The 14,490-nt window shown below is 54.3% G+C and overlaps 6 protein-coding genes across 6 annotated transcripts; 2 read left to right on the forward strand and 4 right to left on the reverse strand.

The window, feature by feature from the left end:
* Positions 1–1,158: 1,158 nt before the first annotated feature.
* Positions 1,159–2,994, forward strand: NCS57_00083300 (uncharacterized protein; the record flags this gene model as incomplete). The annotated part of the gene is made up of 1 exon (XM_053050909.1): positions 1,159–2,994. The coding sequence occupies one exon, from the start codon at positions 1,159–1,161 to the stop codon at positions 2,992–2,994; it is 1,836 nt and encodes a 611-aa protein (XP_052919424.1).
* An 846-nt stretch (positions 2,995–3,840) lies between these two features.
* NCS57_00083400 (TAFII55-N domain-containing protein) lies at positions 3,841–5,328 on the forward strand (the record flags this gene model as incomplete). The annotated part of the gene is made up of 1 exon (XM_053050910.1): positions 3,841–5,328. The coding sequence occupies one exon, from the start codon at positions 3,841–3,843 to the stop codon at positions 5,326–5,328; it is 1,488 nt and encodes a 495-aa protein (XP_052919425.1).
* Positions 5,329–5,676: 348 nt separating this feature from the next.
* NCS57_00083500 (uncharacterized protein) lies at positions 5,677–6,774 on the reverse strand (the record flags this gene model as incomplete). The annotated part of the gene is made up of 2 exons (XM_053050911.1): positions 5,677–6,020; positions 6,075–6,774. 2 exons carry the CDS (start codon positions 6,772–6,774, stop codon positions 5,677–5,679), a joined length of 1,044 nt encoding a protein of 347 aa, XP_052919426.1.
* A 520-nt stretch (positions 6,775–7,294) lies between these two features.
* Positions 7,295–8,233, reverse strand: NCS57_00083600 (DUF3074 domain-containing protein; the record flags this gene model as incomplete). Its single annotated transcript, XM_053050912.1, has 1 exon — positions 7,295–8,233. The coding sequence occupies one exon, from the start codon at positions 8,231–8,233 to the stop codon at positions 7,295–7,297; it is 939 nt and encodes a 312-aa protein (XP_052919427.1).
* Positions 8,234–8,777: 544 nt separating this feature from the next.
* NCS57_00083700 (uncharacterized protein) lies at positions 8,778–10,530 on the reverse strand (the record flags this gene model as incomplete). Its single annotated transcript, XM_053050913.1, has 3 exons — positions 8,778–9,914; positions 9,970–10,167; positions 10,282–10,530. 3 exons carry the CDS (start codon positions 10,528–10,530, stop codon positions 8,778–8,780), a joined length of 1,584 nt encoding a protein of 527 aa, XP_052919428.1.
* A 2,566-nt stretch (positions 10,531–13,096) lies between these two features.
* On the reverse strand, positions 13,097–14,377 carry NCS57_00083800 (uncharacterized protein; the record flags this gene model as incomplete). Its single annotated transcript, XM_053050914.1, has 2 exons — positions 13,097–14,229; positions 14,281–14,377. 2 exons carry the CDS (start codon positions 14,375–14,377, stop codon positions 13,097–13,099), a joined length of 1,230 nt encoding a protein of 409 aa, XP_052919429.1.
* Between the last annotated feature and the right edge of the window lie 113 nt (positions 14,378–14,490).

The following is a 14,490-nucleotide window of genomic DNA, read 5'->3' on the forward strand; positions in this document are numbered from 1 at the left end:
CCCCTGCGCAATCAACCTGCGACGGCCACTCCCTTTTGGTGTTGCTGCTCAGCTGTGATCCCGCCGCGCGACCTCGTTCACAGGTCTAGGCTTGATTACTTGGTGATACGGCCTGAGGAGCGGAGTGCATGTGTAGATTAGTTGGAGGTCATTTGGCGTGTAGGATGCTCAAGGATTGAAGCTAACGGTGACATGTCCATGTAAGAGTTGGATCGCGCCTCTTGACGCGACTAAGCCATTCAAAGGAGGAGGTATTGTCACGCCTTGTCTGCGGCGTCAGGTAACATAGGTAACATGATGACGGCTCACGCGTTAGCTTTACTGGCACTATGATCCATGGATCTGAGTGAGGTCACTTTGGGCTAGAGCATCTCGAAGCAGACCATGCCTCGGAGGTTCCTTCCCATCCGGGATGCTCCCTGCCAGCCCCATCTTGGGACGGACTCGCCAGATTTCTTCCTTCCACTCTTGACCAACATCCAATACCTTATCCATACACGTTGGGGACTCGAGACCTTTTTTTCTTCCTTTCTCTTCTCACCTGCTTTTGGCTTCATTTCTCTCATGCGCGGCCTGGAGGCTTGACGTCTTCATTTCACTATAACCGCCCTTTTTGATCTGCTTCTTCATACGCTCCTTCCAACCCCCGTCCTATTTCTCCGTCGTGATCTTTTCTGGACCGCCCTTTTTCTACCCAACAAAACGAACGACTCGTGTATGTCCGACTGGACGCTTCTGCTTCTCGCCTCTTGTAGCAAACAAACCGCTGGATGGGCTTGCGAAACGAATTGATGACCCGATCCCGTTCATGACGACGACTCCCGCTGTATCCGACCTTCTATCTTCCATTGTCTGAGCATCGGCGCGGACGACACTAAGCTCCCGTCTTTCTCCATTATCAGCAACTCGACCCGTGTTTGCTCCGGTTGCACCAACGGCTTGAAGCCCGCATCGGATATACAACCCCAATTCTTTCTTGTCACTCCTTTACAGTCAGAGATCTTCCTTCGAGAACGACCTGGTTTGCCGTCTCCGGAATCCTGACCTTCTTATCTTGCGATCTCACTGAGCTCCCCCGATCTTCGACCTTCGACTCCCATTCAACCGTCCAAACTTGATTGTTTGGTTCACTTACACTCATTTATAAACGAATTCATCATGTCGGCCCCGAGTCAATCCAAGATGCTGGTTGTGCCGCCGGCGCTGAACCTGCGCCGAGCTGGCTCTTACAACGCTCAGGATCGTGGGCCTCTTTCTTCTACCACTTCAAGATTCAGCTTCAACCACCTTCTCTTCTCTCCGCCACCTTCGCCAGCTCTTCCTGCGCTTGTGCCTCGACCCCCGAAGAGGACTTCGAGCCAGATCCTGGTGACTCGGCCGAGCCGAGTGTTTCGACGACTCTTCCTCCTCGGAGCGCTGCTTTCGATTATCTACGTCATGGGACTGGCCTTCCAGAACCCCGATGTCATTCCCGCCGCCGTTTGGCCTTACTTTGGCCAGGAGGAGTTTGAAATGGTTGGACAATACGATCTGCCCGACTTCCCAACTCCTATCCTCATCAGTGACAACAAGGGCCGCTCCAAGTGGACTATTTCTATTCCTCCAAAGCATGATTTCCCCCTGACCATGGAACAATACGCCGAGATGGGTAGCCAGTGCAGAGAAGTGTCTTCGCGAGCCCGAGACCTCCACCGTAAGGCTCCTATAACCGAGCAGGAGATCGTGAACTATGATGCCCGAGACGACTACTTTGTCGACATTTACGAGGCTGAGAGGTCCGGTCTGTTGCCACCCGGCAAGGGAATGCGGACCAGGGGCAAGGGCAAGTTCGTTGGGTTGGATAAGAAGCACATGAAGTATAAGCCTGTTTGTGAGAGCTCCATGACTTTTGTACTTGAGACTTCCGATGCCGGTCTTGGGAACACGCTCATGATGCTGTGGACTTTCTACGGACTCGCCAAGCAGCAAGGCCGAGACTTTTTCATCGTCGACTCCCGCTGGGCTTATGGTCCCTACACTGAGATCTTTGATGCCCCTCCTGTTCCCGATTGCCGACCGCCTCCACGACACCACATGGTTCCTTGCCCCTTCCAGGCCCGTCACCTAGTCGTCTCGGCGGCTACAGCAAGGGAAGTCTTCCCCGCGCTGTTGGCCAAGCACCACCGTATTGCCGGCACCGACAACCCCGTCAAGGACCTCTTCCAACTGGCACGCACTGGATTCGAGGATCTTTTCTCCTTGAGCGAGGATGACCAGGCTTATGTCGATAACCGTATAGTTGGTCTTCAGGCCAAGGCCAAGATGGGAGACACACTCACCACTCGTGCACCCATTGTCGGTCTTCACATTCGCCATGGTGACCAGCATCCGCTCGAGTTTCAGTATCGCGACAACTACATCCCAGCCGAAGTTTTCCTCAAGCAGGTGGAACAGTTTGTGGACGAACACTACAACGCATCCGAACTCGAGGATCCCAAGCAGCGTCACTACATCACCCTTCTTGCTTCTGACGACCCAACAGTGCGGGAAGAGCCCCAGTTTTCAAACGTCATCCTCTCTCAGGACCGAATCCGCCTGGCCTCGAAGGGAGCCATCGACCAGGCGCACGGCAGCTCGGAGCTGCTCCACAACTTTGTTGAAAAGACGTTTGGCTGGGAGGGCGGATTCTTTGCCGCCATGTTCTGGAACCTGGGCGTTGACAGCAAGAACAATGCTGCCGAAGCCCCTGCTGGAGTCAACGTTCAGGGCGTGAACGAAGAAGCCAGACACATGGCGCCACCATCAGAGGAAACGCTGAGATTGCGAAGCCTCATTGGGCGTGCGTACATGATGGACCTTGCTGTGCTCTCCGAGTCCAGCGACAAGATTGTGTGCGCAGTGAGTGCCATGGGATGCCGCCTGCTGGCCGTCATGATGGGATGGGAGGACGGCATGGAGAAGGGTGGCTGGAAGAACGTGGATGGATCGTATGGGTGGACTGGCATTGACTGGTGATGGCAGTCACCCGAACATTGGAGAAGGGTTCGACAATCCCTTCTCGTCCATCGTTGAGTTCATAATTCACCATCATTTTTCATGAGGCGAGGCAGGCATTGGGTGGCGTTGGTCGGCGTTGATTCTGGAAAGCAGCATGATACCGATCTTTTCTCTTTTTATTCTTTTACTTTTTGAAAAAAGCACTTGAACATGTTGGACAAGAGTCCTCTAGAAGCATATTCTAAATTTCAAACCATTACCCTCTTTTCAGTTGATGAGCCTCGTCGTTGCTTCATGTAAGTTGTGAGCTGGACTGGTACAAGTAGCACTCTTTCTCAACATATTAGCTCCTAACGTATTCAACCATTGGCTAGAAAATGAGTATCTGTAACTGATGGTGAATTTGAATGCAGATGAATTTCCAGCTAATAGTCCTATGCAAGCACTTGGGAAACTGCATGTGTTTGTTGTTTATGAACGAAATTCACATTCAATTGTTCAGGCGCCAGAGCGGATAAAAGCGGGTCCAAGCCACTCAACTCTGCGCTCATCATCATTGTTCCGCACAGGAGCAGGCGCGGCTCGACTTTGGACTCGTCCCAATCCACAAACTCCAAGCGTGCTTCATTCACATGAGCTCCAACATTGATATATTGATTACGGCATTTGGCCACTCTCTGAGCATCGCCTCGCCTTGCTGAGGCCTTTCGCTTTCATTCCACTTCTGACGCGATCAAGACACCACCGACCGAATCGCGATAGCTCTTCGATATATTGACCTTGATCTGCGCCGAGCACAGAAGCTCATCACAGCCAACCTCGTTCACGATCCCTCCCCGAGCCTAGAGCTCCCCCGTCGCCGCCATGTCTGGCTCAGCACCCGGTTCCGATGCTGCGCCTGCAGCGCCCCCGAAGCCCCGTCTCAAGATCAACGTGAGCCGGTCCTCATCCTTCGTCGAGGCCAAGACCAAGAAGGCCCCCTCCGCCGCAGCGACTCCCACAGAGGGCGGCGGCCCTCGCAAGGTCAAGCTCAAGATTGGCAAGTCGCAGCCGACGACGCCCGCGGAGCCCCCGCCGCCAAAGACAAAGGCCGGCAGGCAGACCAAGCCGACCCAGAAGCTGGTGGAGAGCAAGAAGCGCGCCCACGACGAGCTGGACGACGATCTACCCCTCGCTGCCTCGTCCCAACAGCACCTGGCAACAAAGATCAAGCTCAAGGCGTCAAAGTCGGGCGTCACGCCGACATTGGTCGTGAAACCCAAGGGGCGCGCCCCCGTACACCCGCCCGGCGACGGCTACGATTCAGAAGCTAGCGATCGCGAGAAGGACCCTTCGATCGAGGAACAGTTTGTGCTGAGGATGCCGCCGGGAGAGCACTGTGAATATGTGCGACAGTGCATGGAAAATGGAAAGATGGGCGTCGCGCGCGCCCAGGGAGGAGCCGACGTTCAGCTCAAGTTCTTCGAGGAGGACACGCGGCGCGCCGTCATGACAGTCAAGGGCCAACCCTTTGCTGCCGTCATGGTCGATCTACCTACTATTACTGAGGCCATGAAGACATGGGATCGCAAGTCGTTCCTCAAGTCGGCCGACATCTGCCAGATGCTCCTCGTTTTCCAAAAGGTCTCTAATGAAGCCGAAGCCAGGCAGGTGCCTTTACCGTCAATGATTGACCAGCACTTCCGATGGCCGCACGGTCTAACACCACCTATGCACGACTGTGTGAACCGAAGATTCGCCAAGACCATCAGCCGCAAAGAAATCGAGGACAAGGAGGCAGAGGTCGAGCGTCTGTTGGCCGAGGATGCCAAGGCTGGTTCAACGCGATGGGAGTGGGTCGACGAGAGGCAGCAGGAGGAGGACGAGTACGGAGCAGAAGAGGACGCCGAGGGCGAGATGGACGACGGCATGGACTACTTCCAGAGCCAGGATGTGTTTGGCGAGGACAACGATCTCGAGGCCGACCTCGAGGCCGCCTTTGCCGACGACTTGTTCGCCGAGACCCCCGCAACCGGCATGGATGCACCCACGCCTCTCACAACAACACAGGTCAACACCCCGGCGGCCATCCAGGAGAGCATCGAAGCAGACGAGTCTGAAGAGGTCTCTGATGACGATGATGATGACGATGACGACGAGGATCTGGATGACGATGCCCGTGCCCAGCGCGACGAGGAGCAGGGAGTCAAGGATATTATCAACGACCTCAAGAAGCAGCTGGCCAACAAGCAGGCTGAGCTGGCTCGCACCCAGAACAAGATCCTGCGTACTCGTATCGAGCAGACCATCAAGCAGCTCAAGTCGGAGATTGAGCTCAAGAATTCCTCCATTGGCATTGAGACCGATGACTAGATGGAGAACAAGCATCATGCAAGGCGGACTTATACAGGCTATGCATTCTACCCGTGGCATATTGCCATACTGGGAAACAGGCTACACGATTGGAGAATGGCGTACGGTGTCACCCAAGGTTTGGGAAAAGGGATGTTTGATTATCGGCTTAGAAATACCTCTTTCAATTCCATCAACATTAATACGTATTCCCCCCTCATGGCCTTAAAACAATATCTCGCCCATCTCCATTACCTGTCCGAAATTCCTTGTTACCTGTTCTTCTACCGCCATTCTTCTTGACTCTTTGGAAAAGATGCTCATCTTCATCGCCAGGTCTCATCAACCCTTTGCACGAACAAATCCGCTTCACATCTGCGCCAACAATTGCACAGTTCGGTGTCTCTTGGTGACCAATACCTCCGTCGCTACATCAATCACATCCCGCCAAGCCACGCTGTGGCAGAGCTCCGTGAGATCATGAGGACGCCATGGCTCGCCAGTTTCCATCTTGATAGCCTGGAAAACTCGTTTCTGGATCGCCCGTTGGAGCACCTTGGCAATGCCAGGGTCGCGTCGCCCTTGCTTCATAAGATAGTTGGCAATGAACTCGGGGTCTGAACACTTGGTCACTTTGTGCTCTCGGTTCCAGCGTTTGGTCGAGTTGATGGTCTCAGTAATTCGGTACTCATGGTCCGACGAGACGGCAAGCTCTGGATCAAAGTTAGCAACCGGCAACGGTACTTTGGCAGATTGGAGATACTTACGTTGTTGTCGATTGAGGACGACGGCATCCAACCTTTCTCGACGCATCGCACGAGTCTCCATTCTCGGGTTTGACTGCTGGGCTGGCAGAGCCCGAGTAGCAGAGGCAGGGGAGGGAGCAGGGGGGGCAGAGAGCAGAAGAGCTTCTGGCATTTGGTTGCTGCCCAACATCTCCTTGATCTTTTCAAATAGATTTCGATCCCTCAGAGCGAATTGTCGGTTTTGATCCCTCAGAGCATCGAGTTGCGCTCTGATATCATCCAGCTCCGCCTTCCATTCCGCAACTTCTTGAAGCATCTCTTGCTGCAGCTTGGCAATATCAGCCCGGGTCACGGGGGGTTTGTCGCCGTATTGAGCCAAGTGTATCTTGACAGCTTCAACCTCTCGCATGTATTTTGCCAGGGTAGCCTCATTCTCGCGTCTGAAATCTTGATCACCGGCAGTCTTCATGGCGAGGCGCTGGATATTACGCTCGAGGCGCAGGGCATGTGCGTTGAGGTTACGAAGGTTGAGCTCAAAGTTCATGCTACACAGAGCTTGGGCCTTCGCCTCAAGCTTGCTGGTTGATCTGGTTGTCTGGTTTACGGGGTTCGCGGATAGTGGGAATGAGGATAAGAGGGGGTAGCAATACTGGGACTGGCTTGGTTCAGGGGAGACAGGAAGCTGCACCACGGGGTCGGAGCGGCGGCGATAGAGGTCCATCTTGGAGGTGAGGTCCTGCTATGTGAAGAGACTGTCAATGACAAGGATGTTGTGATGGTTGCCAATGTGTTTGATGAAGCAGGTTGGGTGGATTCAAGTGAGATGGACGAGAGGAAGAGAATCCAATGTGAAGGTGGTTGAAGAAGGTAAGTTTTAATGAGGCTTGGGGAACAGGATCAAGCTCTTTATCTACAGCCGGTGATGGAGGAAAGAGGAATCCAGCTACCTGCCCGTGGCAAGAGGTGAATGGGCGTGGGAGAGGAAGGAGCTCATGAAATCCACTTACACGGTTGAGGGAAGGCACCCTGCAGACGACACCTCACCATCAAGCATCTTGACAAAATGGATGTCTTTCTCGCTGGTTGGTAATAAAGACCCAGAGAGTCTCAACATGGGTGTAGAGAGTGGGTGCAGACATATGATTAGCTACAAGACATTCACATATTTGATTCTCTGCATTCAGCTCCAGAACTCGTACAAGTAGACTCGTACTATCACTGTATCCCCTCGCAGCTTTCTACTACTCCAAGTCCCCGATAACTTGAGCATCTTTTCCCTTCTTCCTCTCCTTTGCAATCCATCGTAGAAACATGCCCACATCCTTCGCAATCTGTCCCGCCAGGCCCAACTTCTGCATCCACATGGGCACCAGACCTCTCGCATCAGACGCTGTCCCCATCACCCACTCTATCCTCCCATCCGCCAACTCCCTCACCCTCTCGACACTCGTATACGCTGCCGGTACTGTACCCTTATGTGAAGATTCATCAGCGTCATCGCTGGCCTGCATGGCGATCTGGACAACAAGAAATTCCTTTTGGCCCTTTAACGAAGTTGTGGCCTGCAGGACGGGAAAGACGCGGCGAGTAAGAGGGCCTGGGAGCTGATGAACTGCCACTTCACGACGAAGCGTCCAATCCGTCCATGTCGTGCCCTCGACTTCGACCTCTATCCCTCTACAATCCCACTCCTGCAGCCTTGACGAGCTCAAGACGCTCGGTGTAAAGGCCGTTTCCGCCTCTGCATGCTCCTCTTTAAAACACCTCAAAAACTCGACCCAATCCGCAGTACCCTCTTCCTTCTTCCCAACGTGAGTGCTCCGACGCAATGCCCAAGTTTCTGACTGAATATTGCCTGGCTTGATGCCCAGTGATGAATGGGTCTGGGCCAGTGCGTCGAGGGTTTCCGAGTCGACAGTGCGCTCAAAGAGATGCACAGCAGCCGTAGAGCCTTCAAATGTCTTAACTGACTTGTGCTTCCATAGCTCGGTGGGAGTGCGTTGTTCTGTGGTATGATCTGCGGCTGGACCTTCGGATGGTACGGAACTGATGAAGGGGAGAGCCTCGAGGAGGATTGAGGCGAGAAGGACCTTGAGTTCCTCAGTTGTGGCTCCTGCAGGTGGGAGTTTCGACGGATGGATGCCCCAAAGGCGAACAAGAGGACCATATGACTCGCTCATGGTGTCTTCGGTAGATAGGCTCGCCTTGAACTAAGGGACTACAGGTAAGTTGAGGATGACCTCTGTCGGGATGAAAGAAATTGAAATCTTGATAAGCTGACTAGTACTGAGGATGTATCTGGGATGAAGCCGCAACAGTAGAAGCAAGATCTGCTGAGAGTGTGTGAGAATGTCCCTAGCAAGGTATGAAACCGTCGACGGCCATCAACTTGCCCCTAGTAATCGTCATTGACGGAGGCTCTCGTCTCGGTGGGGGCTAGCTCACATTTCGAAGGCAAGTTTAACCAAGACACACATCATCTCATTCCAAAAACCACCAGCAACATGAAAAACAATAAGCAACCCAAAAATACATCAGTTTAACCATTTCTTATTAAATATGTATAAGTCTATTGCCAGAGCTTTGCCGGCATTGCATGGCAAATGAGTTCTTTTTTTAACCCAGACCAATCATTATGCACTCAACTCCTCAGCACGCCCATCGCATTGCCGCGTATATACAAGTGGTTTTCGTATTCTCTCATCATTTCTGTCAATTTCGAATCTAGTGGCGTCTCTCCCAGCGAATGTTGGCAGGCTCCAGGGGTCGCGAGAAGAGCGAGGCGTAATCGGTGCCAATAAGAGTGTTGCCGCCGTCGACGTTGCTGAACTTGAACTCACGGACAACCTCGGCCACAATGGTCTGCAGTTGCGCGTTGGCGAAGTGCTCGCCGATGCAGCGATGACGACCGGCACCGAAGGGCAGGTAGGGAGAAGCGGAGCCCTTGCTGACAAGGCCGTATCCGTAGTCGATCTTCTCTTCCTCCTCGGCGTTGTTGCGGGCAATGGTAGGGGCGTTAGGCGAACCGGCCTCCCATCGGTGAGGGTCCCACTCATCGGGGTTGGGGAAGTAGGCAGGGTCGGAAGCGCTGACACCGGGAGCGGCCAGGAGAGTGTGCGAGGTCGGGATAACATACTTGGTTCCGGGAACAGGCATGGGGGACTTGACGGCGCGCATGATAGAGTGGATAGGGGCGTGGAGGCGGAGAGTCTCCTTGATGATGGCCTGGTTGAGAGGGAGCTTGGCAAGATCCTCAAACTTCAGAGGGGGGAGGTCGGCACCGAGAGCCTTGACCTGCTCCTGGTAGAGCTCCTCCATAATGTGGGGGTACTGGGCGAGACGGAGCATGATCCAAGAGCTGGTGGAAGAAGAAGAGTGCTGGCCGGCCATGAGGAGGGCAATCATCATATGGGCGACCTCGTGGTCGGGGACGGGGGTGCCGTTCTTGTAGGTCGAGTTCATGAGATGCTTCATCATGTCGTGCTCGGTGTCATCGTTGTCCTTGTTGCGGCGCTCCTTGATGGTGTCCATGTAGATCTTGGCGACGGTTCGCTGAGCGTGGTCACGCTTGCGGTTCCAGGGGAGAGGAGCCCAGTGAAGCATGAAGTTGATGGGGGTGAAGCCCATATCAAGGTCGTGGTAGAGAGCGGCGAGGGACTCGTCAAACTTGCTGCGGATGACGCTGCCTTGGAGGGCGTGGGAGGCGGTGAAGATGGTGATCTCGGCCATCTTCTTGGGGATATCGACAATGCCGGTCTTGCCCTTGAAGTCGGCGCTCTTCTTGAAGTAGTCGCGCACCTCGCCAGAGATGATGGGGACGTAGGATCGGAAGGCCTCGGTGGTAAGAGCGATCTTCATGAACTATCATAGGCTGTCTTAGCATTCAGTCATGGAAGCGGATATCGTTATCTCTCACCTTCTTCTGCTCCATGAGCTTGGCGTTGGGGCAGTCGTAGACAACATCCTTGCCAAAGACGGGAGTGGTGAGAACAGTGTAAATCTCCTCAGCGCAAACGTCCTTAAGCTTTCCGTTGAGAATAAAGTCGTTTCCGGAGGGGCCCACGGCAACGGTGGTTTTCTTGCCGAGGAGGACAAAGGTAAAGACATCGCCGAACTGGATCGCGAAAGTTAGCCAATACTGCTCTCTGTCTTTGCTGCTGGCAAGCATATTTGCGACCAGGGGCCAAGTCCCCTCTCAATTGAAAGGCTATAACTTGTCTAGACTCACCTTGGCGCGGTTCTCCTTGAAGAAGCGAGGGGGGTCCATTCCATAGGTGACAGTGCTTCCAATGAAGGGGAACCAGTGGAACACCATGGGGGGCTCGTTGGGGTTGACGAAGAGGATCTGGCTGAGCACATTGAGGATAACGGAGAGGACGACGACGGCACCAAAGCCAATGCCGACCTGCTGGCCCAGGGGAAGCTCTTGGAACTGCTGGGCGAGCGGGTGGCCCGCGATCTCGTGAAGGAGTCCCATGGTTGAGGGAGGACGGGAGGAGTAGAAGGGTTGTTGCTGTTGAGAGCGGCTCTCTGGAGAAGAAGGAAGAGAAAGAGGAGGGAGAGGATCGTCTTAAACGTCAGGGAGAGCACAATTCCCAACGACGAGTCCTTGAAAAGAAGAGACCGATAGGGAAAACAAGAGAGAAGAAGACGGCGAAGGAGATTAACTGATATGTAATTGCGCCAGACCCTGACGTTTTTTTCCGACCAGGGGGGAAGGAGAGGATCAGTTGGGGACCCCACCCACCTGCCGAGCGGCAATCACTTGGAAGGCACAGAAGGTTCCTAGCCACAGCACGGCACACCGCCTGGACACTCTCGGGAGTTAGTGGGCTCGTCCCCCTGTAGGAGTTCACTCTGCAGCACCCTCCGCCTGTAGTGTCCGCTGCTGTGGCGAGTGGGTGACGGGACCTGCAACTCTGTGCCTGGCAGGTGGATACCTCAATCAGGGCCGATTCAGAGCCTGATTGGTTAGTGTGTGCGGATTCGTATTCGTATCTCTATTAAATTAAGATCTCGTCCCTCCTTTTTCGCATTCTTATCCATCTCCCCCGCCCAGTTTGACTTGCATCCGTCGCTGGAGCAAGCTTCGTGGCTTACATAAACTCGATCACCGCAGATGATACTTCTGCCATGCTTCAATGCCTACCAGCCAACTTCTCTAGGACCAATTGCTCGTGATCGCATTCCTAATGCCGCTCGAACTTGAGGGTCGAAAAGTTCTCCCCGTCAAATTGATCCACTAACGGCCTCCTGGTCCTTGCCCTTGCGGCTCATTGCAGTGCTGGGTCTCTAACCACGTACACCTTTAGAAATGGCCTGATGAGTTGTCAGCCGTGACAGTGATTGGCCGCCTTTCGCCCATCTCTTCGCCATGTTCCGAATAAGAGGATGGTCTTTTCCTTTGCCCATGAGCCGTGCCTTTTACCGGCCATCTGGCGTAACGATGCTCGGATCATATTCAGGGACCTCGATGAATAAGGCCATTCAGGCCATTGGTCAATTCCTCCTTCTTCTCTTTCGCGACCCTGGGGAGCTGTTGGCGATGGGCGTCCGCTTTCACATGCTGGTCGAGTCCGAGCCGGACTCTCGCAAGGGTGTTGTTTGTGTTTCTCCAAGGATATCCTTCAAGCAATGATCCGCTACATGCCCGGGTTACATCCCCAATACTCGTTTCTTTATCGCAAGAACTTGAGGCTGCCATCATGTACGAAGAACCTCGCTGAGACTGTGTTATCTAATCAGTGGATGTCTGCAGGATCTGGTTGCAAGTCACTGTCACTAACAACAATGCCCATCACCTGTAAGAACTTAAAAGATTCTAAACCTTCAATTCACCCAACAAAGCTTCCAAGCCCCTGACAATTCCCAAAACCCCCAGTAGTTCTCAAGAAAAAAAAGCGTAGTCTTAACCGCCAACCGCCCCGGATCGCTCCGACCATCGACCGCCGCGCCTCATACGCACCCCGCTTGTGGGCTGACGTCGCGGCCCTTCCGTATTCGGGAGCGACGGCGGCGAGCCGGCCCCGGGCCCTCGTCTCGTCCTGTCCCGGCCGGCGCCGACTTGCGCGACGGGGCAGGAGGCCCGGACAGGGGCCCCATGAGGGATGCCGGCAGATGTCGTGAGTGCCGCTTCCGACTCCTTTGGACTTAGTAGTTACTGTTCCCTTGTTGGCCATGCGTCAATAATCGCAACCTTGCTCTGAAACGTACTCGTATCTTGACTCTGTTCAAGATATCCGTTTCGTTGGCGCTTACCAAGTCGCATGATGAGCTGACACAGCCGGTGCCTTAGATCACTCACTGCAACGTAGGAAGACCATGCTCGCGAAAGTCAACCCAACATGAGTCTTTCCCCGCCTATGATGTCTCATTAATTCGATGTCCTCACGGGGCTCAAAACCTCCCAACAGTTTCCAATACCACGCGCCCACGAGACACCCACTCACGTTACCTCCTCTTGCAAGTTTAGTTGTTATTCACGCGACCAAAAATTGGGACAGAAGTCGATCACTCGCTCGTATCGAGAGGTCATGTCTTGACATCTAGTCACGATCAACCGCGTCTCGAATTCATGCCGATTATTCGACAACAGGGTAGGCATTTTTCAAAGAGATTTTTATTTCCTATATTCCAACTACCATACTTTGAGGGGAATAATTACCGACGCCAATGTGTGGAGAGCATCTACCCGGTTGCAAACAACGGTATAGCCAATCCCAAACATGCAAAAAATGAATCATAGAAGCCATCCCATAAATCCCCAGTGTATGTTCCTGAGAAGCGCGCAAAGTAGAATATGATGCAACAAGATATCCCCGCCTGTGTGTGTGTAACGAGTCGTTAGATGAAAAACGCCGACATTACCTCGCTGGGACCGTAGCTTTGCGTATCTCATGACCATGACCGCGCAGAATGATATCGTCAGTGCCCAAACGCCCGCCCCCTCGAAAAAGTCGCCTCCAGAGTTCGGAACGAAGTCCTGTCCGCTCCTCAGAGTCCGAGCTCATTAAACAAAGAAACCCAGAGTCATGTCCTCAGGTCTAAGCAACGATGCTCTTTCCCACGGCCCCCCAGCGAAGCTTGCGGAGGCCGTTGCCAGATGACCGGATAACTTCCTGGCCACAAGACGTGGTCTCGTTGACGCTGCCCACGCTCCCAACACTGGCTGCGAGCGCCTCTTGCTTGCCGACCTCTCGTCCGATAACGTAGCCAGCACCAAATCCAACCACGGATACAAGGACCACGACACCAGCGCTGACAACCCAGGTGAGGAGCGTCGGAGAGATGTATGGCTCTTCCGCCTGCGCCGTTCGCTTCTTTTTCGTAGCCCGTGGGGCCGTAGCCGATCCGGAGCTGTGCTTGCCCCTCTCCGAAGTGCGGGAAGTAGATCTAGCAGGGGAGGCCCGTTTGCGTGGTGGAGACGGCGCCGTGGGTCGTTGGGCCCGCGGTGGCTCCGTCTCCAGCTCCGACTCCGGCACGAGTCGCAGCTCCATGGGTTGGTTGCTGGGTCCCACGCCCGTGCTGGCAGCCCGCTGAGCCTCTGCCTCCTCCTTGGACTTGGGCAAGCCTCTCGCCGCATGAGCGCATGAGAGCAGCGTCGTCAAGGAAGCGCGCAGGGCGGCGTCGTTCTCCTCCCGAACCGAAGGGGACATGAAGCTGGGACCCGCACGGTGGGGCCGTGTCTGGGAGGAGCGCCGGGAAAACGACGACCGGGCAAGACCGCTGTGAGGATGAGGAGGAGAGACGGTTGGAATAGCAGGAGCAGACTCTCGTCTTTGGGCTTGGTTCGTTGGCGGATGAGAGAAAGCATTTGGCTGAGGTTGGAAGACGGGTTGGTCGGATACCCGCCCAAGCGCGGTGACGTTATCTCCGTCCGACTCCGCATCGGAATCCATGTCCTCATCATCATCATCCTGCCGCACGTTCTCGGTTGAACTTGTAAGCAGACGGTCCTCTTCGCTATCGCTCTCGTCGTACTCTTCCTGACTGCTCAGATCGGCGGCGTAGACGTTGTGGATGGCTGTCTGTTGCTGCGGAAGGGATCTTGTTGAGTTCTGGGGGCGCCGCCGACGTGCGTGCGGGTTGCCAACGCGCAAACCGGTGGTGACGATCTCATCGCCGATACTCGACAACGAAGATGAAGAAGGCTGCGACGAAACCTCTACCCACGATTCTGATGTCGTTAGCCCACGCGCGCAAGGCAGAAAGGGGGACAAGGACAAACCATCAAAGCGTCTCTGTGGAGGAAGCCCCGGACTCGATCGTGTTCCAGTCCTCGACACCCTGCTCCCCTGCCAGCTCTGACCTGCTTGTTCAGCCATAGTTTCTTTTGTTCGAGTCGTCAAGAGACAAGTTTGGTTGAAAGACCGGAATGTTAAGAAGGGAGATCAGATATTGGGAATCACGGTAATAAACTGCCTGGGCGCAGCAACAA

This window comes from Fusarium keratoplasticum, chromosome 1 (genome assembly GCF_025433545.1).
Source record: "Fusarium keratoplasticum isolate Fu6.1 chromosome 1, whole genome shotgun sequence".
Classification (NCBI taxonomy): Eukaryota; Fungi; Ascomycota; class Sordariomycetes; order Hypocreales; family Nectriaceae; genus Fusarium; species Fusarium keratoplasticum.